Raw genomic sequence first — 4,534 nt, 5'->3', positions numbered from 1 at the left:
TAATAGTTCAACATCTTAACATTCAGACCGTAGTGGCGCTTCGTATTTAAAGTAATGTATTTAACATAAACAGTCTTATTTCTAATCTTATTGTTAAATATATAAATTCATATAAAACTTATTTAAAAAGCATTTGAGATCCAACTTCGATCGTAATAGGCATTAAACTTTTACTTGTTGTGTATTCACATATACGGACTTAATAAATGTTTATTATATTTAAACAATCTAAATGCTAAAAACTGGAATAAATAACAGATTAAAGTGTTACGCAGCGTTATGTATAATATTATATAGCAATCAATCGAGTGAAGGGCCATTCAATACTAACAAGTCCGTAACAAGTGGATAGCGCACTGTCATCCGATTGATTTCGTACACGGGCCTGATAATGGCATTGCATGTCTCGCAATCGCTTCAGTTGCATATTATTTAAAAAATTTTGTGATCCGCGACGCTTCTCAATTACTGCACCTGGTCCAAGGAGTCGATGATTTGGATAGAGCTCGATGTGATGTTCTTTGTGATCAATACGCAGGCGATAGTGAACGACATCGTCGCCCGTCGTTCGATTTCGATAGAAGGAGCGTTCGAAGTGATGAGGTATTTGATGAGATATAAAACTTCCATCCGATCTAACCTTTCGTGGTATTACTATTTCATATTCGTTCGGTAAATCAACAGCGCGCGTATAACGTCCTTAAGAAAAAAGCAATGCTAAATGCAATTGTTGTAAATTGTAGCCAATATTTTTTAAATACATGCAGTATGTAATTATATAATCAAATAATTTTATACTTAATGTATAATTTATTTAATACATTATTTTCAATTATTTTTAGCGAATAATAATTAATAATTAACAATTAAAATTTTTGTTTGTAGCAAACCAATTCTGAAAATTGAAATGCAATAGTAATTATATAATTATTGTTGTATAGATATCATTAAACTAATGAAAAGTAAACTTAACGTTCGTATTGCCACCGCCACAATATTTAATATTTGCTTTTAATATAATTTTATTGGGTTTTGTATACATATATATTTCTCTCTATTATTAGTAAATTTATCACAACAATATGTTATTTGAATATTATGCTTAAAATTCGGAGTGTACGTTTCACTCATCAATGCGTTATACGCATTTTACTTTATGATGTTACACGCATTTCCATTTCCACGGCGTGGAAATTTAATAAACCAGAGGAACATTTCTAAATAATAATTACATATGTCCGAATATATATTACCGATAATATTTCGTCATTGACCACATTCTCTATTATTTAACCTTTAACATGTATAGTGGCATTAATGCTGTTGCATCATGAATTCATCTATTTAAATTTTAACTTTCTGTACATGCTTCGATTAATACATCAACACTAATCGTGAATAACGACTGATAGCTGTACAATGCCTATATAATAGATCTGTAAATCAAATTCACAAATTGCGACAAAAGCACAAAGAGTTGATTTTACATTTCAAGTTTAAAAACATTTTACAAAGAAGATCGATCTATCTATGAAGCTACATAGTAGCCGACAAGAGAAACCGAATAGAATAGATGGACTCCGATATTATTGAGAGATGTGAATATTTTCACCAACGAGAATATTTCCGTTTCCGTCTTTCCATCATCATCGCTTTGTTGCGAAAATACAAGGAGGAGCTCTCTCGTGTAGGTGAAAATGTTACAGAAGGCAGAACCTTTCGATATCAAGTATCAATTTCGTGGTATACGCCATCGAGAGAAGATATAGATTCTGATAAGACAGAAAAGACATAGGAAGAGAGAGAAAGATAAAGAGAGAGGGAGGAAAGAAAGGAATGAAGCCACGGTAAGCACGTACAATGGATCATCATTTCGTGGTAGTAAGCGCAGCAGTTTTCCCGCTTGGCAGTGCTATATCATAGAAAAATGTCACTCGCACACACAGCATTTCCTCTTAAAAAAAAATTGCCCCATTTCAGGCTATTGAACATTTAATTAATAACCGCTCAATTAATATGTGATGAAATGTTGTTTGAAAGTGATTTTAAATTATTTTTAAATCGAGTTATGAGAATATTTAATGTAATAAATTTATGATAAAATTAAATTAAAAAAAAATGTTTTTTTTCTTTCTTCTAATTTGAAGATTTTGCGACGGAAGAGTTATTATTTCACAAGTAAAATAAGTTAAAAGATATTATCATGAGAAATTGGAAGAATTCTCTTAAATCGAGCTCATAAAATGAAAAGAAAACATATATTTATTTTTGGTATCCGCGGTTACGACTGCAATGCAGACAAGGAGGGTTGGCATAGAGATGTGAGATACAATGGGTCATCTTCTCGTACCGCACGACCTATTCCTACTACTCTTCTCTCTGCTGCTCGCGAAACCGCGAAAAATAGCTCTCGCGTGCGCGCTGTGCTCGACAAGAGGAAAGCTCTGCTCTGATAGATGGCAATGACTTTCTCGAAATAGGACAGGCTGATAGGGTGTGGAAAAGCTCTGAAAGGGATCGACGTGGAAAATTTTTTTCTGTAGAAAATTATGGAAAAGGCCAACTATATATCTCTCTTTATATAACATTATACAAACAAGTCCCTGATAGTTTATATTGTATCTGCGTGTGTTGTATATTTTATGTTTTATTCATTTTTTTATATTCAATCGATACATGTATATACTTTTCTCTATAATTTATTTTTACATTTCTTGCCATCGAAGAATAATAAATATTGCTGTTGAAAAAAATATTGCTGTTGAAAAATGAAAAAAAAAAGATTAAAATTTTAATCAAATAGGGATTGATCAAATTCCAATATTTTTTTAAGCTGGACATTTAAATTTTAATTTTGTCAAAGCCGAAGGATTTAATTAAGATTTTTGTAAATTAAAAATAATATTAATTAGAGAGAAAAGTGTAAAGAGAAAAAAATTGAGATTATAAGAAAGAGATTAAAAGAATATATATACCTTGGTAGCCGGTACGAACTTGCTGGCTATGAAACGTTATAAGTACGAACAAGCAAATGAATGGATTAGGTGACAAACGTTTCATCGTAGTATCATCTGATTTTATTGTGACGTGCATTCGTCTCCAGCAAACATTGGTCCGGGAATGTCAATTCAGTTGATAAAATTAAGAGAACTAACTTGTTTGACGTAGGGTGCGTTATACATACACGCTGTGAAGCGACATATCGATCTCAAAACAAAAGGGTCAACGACCACGTATTGCCTGTCAAACCAATCTATTTTCTCATGTATTTTTCTATGCAGTCTGAATGTTGTCGTATTTACACTTTTTGTAAAATTTTACGATATCTCAACGAGTTATGACGTCCATATTGCTGTTTGGAATTCTAGTTTTAGTCTCACTTTGAAATAGGATATATTCGTATTTATTTATAAATCAACCTCTATATATTTTTTTATTTTTTAAATAAATTATTTAAAACTATAAACGCTTATAAACGCGGTACAATTATTTTATATTAGTTAGATAATTATATTATTTTATTATTAGAATATGAATTAAAATATGAATTTGACAATAAATCGTTCAATGAAATATTTAGATATAAAGATGTTAATTGTCATTGATAAAATTCTCGTATCATTAGTCAGAATGATGTAGAAATAGTTTTCTATCGACATTTAATTTAATTTCGTGTGCACATGTGCATTCGTAAAAAGGATGAGTGAAGAAGTCTCCTTAATCGTCTTGTAGAGTAAGGGCCACTCTCGGTCGTAGAGGTAACGGGTCGTTCAATGCAATCTCCTTATCGTAAAGTTCAGATTAAAACGGACAAAAAATACAGCTACGCTTGACCTGAAAACTTGGCCTTGCCGCGTAATTTCCGGAACGCGAAGTTTTTTCGTACGAGTCGCGAGCCCGATCTTGGAAAGAGACGTGATTACTCGGAGAAAAGTGCGATTAATTGAGCGAGCAGAAGCTCTCGATGGAAGAATTGCAGTTTGCTTGCTGTTTTGCGCTCTTGCAAAAAGAGTATTCTTTAAAGCACCGCATGATTAACCTCGACTGTATTCATGTTCATTTGATTTTTATAGATAATTCTACTTACTACTTACTAACTATATTAAGAGATATATTAATGATTAATAAGTATTAAATTAATGAGTCTAATTAATGACTAAATACTTCACTTTCTTATTAAAAGAAAGGAAAAAATTAATGACTTAAGCGATAACATTATATGCAGTGCTGTACAAATAAAATCTGAAATTGATCAATTAGGTTAAATGTAAAATGTAAATATCGATCTTTTGTCTGCTACAAATAATTAGAGCAAGTGCATACGCATATGCATTCAGGAGCGTGCTTGTTTATGGAGAACGTGCCATTGTTACGTTTTGCATCGGATGAAGCTATTTTTTTTACATGAGCTTCGTTACTGACAAGAATTTTTTAATTTTCGTTTATCCAATTGTTTGATCATTTTCCTATTCAATGTTTATAAAAATCTAATATTTTAAAGTATTTTTGTATATTATATGTATATATATATATA

At 31.3% G+C, this 4,534-nt stretch overlaps 1 protein-coding gene across 1 annotated transcript in view; it reads right to left on the bottom strand.

Moving 5' to 3' along the window:
- Positions 1–3,060, bottom strand: part of LOC108691434 (A disintegrin and metalloproteinase with thrombospondin motifs 6-like) — an 18,003-nt gene extending 14,943 nt beyond the window's left edge. The window contains exons 1-2 of the mRNA XM_018199188.1: positions 2,976–3,060; positions 332–699 (exon numbers count right to left, since the gene is read on the bottom strand). Coding sequence (XP_018054677.1) covers positions 332–699; positions 2,976–3,060 — 453 coding nt within the window. The remainder of the gene's footprint in view (positions 1–331; positions 700–2,975) is intronic.
- Between the last annotated feature and the right edge of the window lie 1,474 nt (positions 3,061–4,534).

Source organism: Atta colombica, unplaced genomic scaffold, assembly GCF_001594045.1.
Source record: "Atta colombica isolate Treedump-2 unplaced genomic scaffold, Acol1.0 scaffold47, whole genome shotgun sequence".
Taxonomy (NCBI): domain Eukaryota; kingdom Metazoa; phylum Arthropoda; class Insecta; order Hymenoptera; family Formicidae; genus Atta; species Atta colombica.
This window is presented reverse-complemented; position numbering and strand designations above follow the sequence as displayed.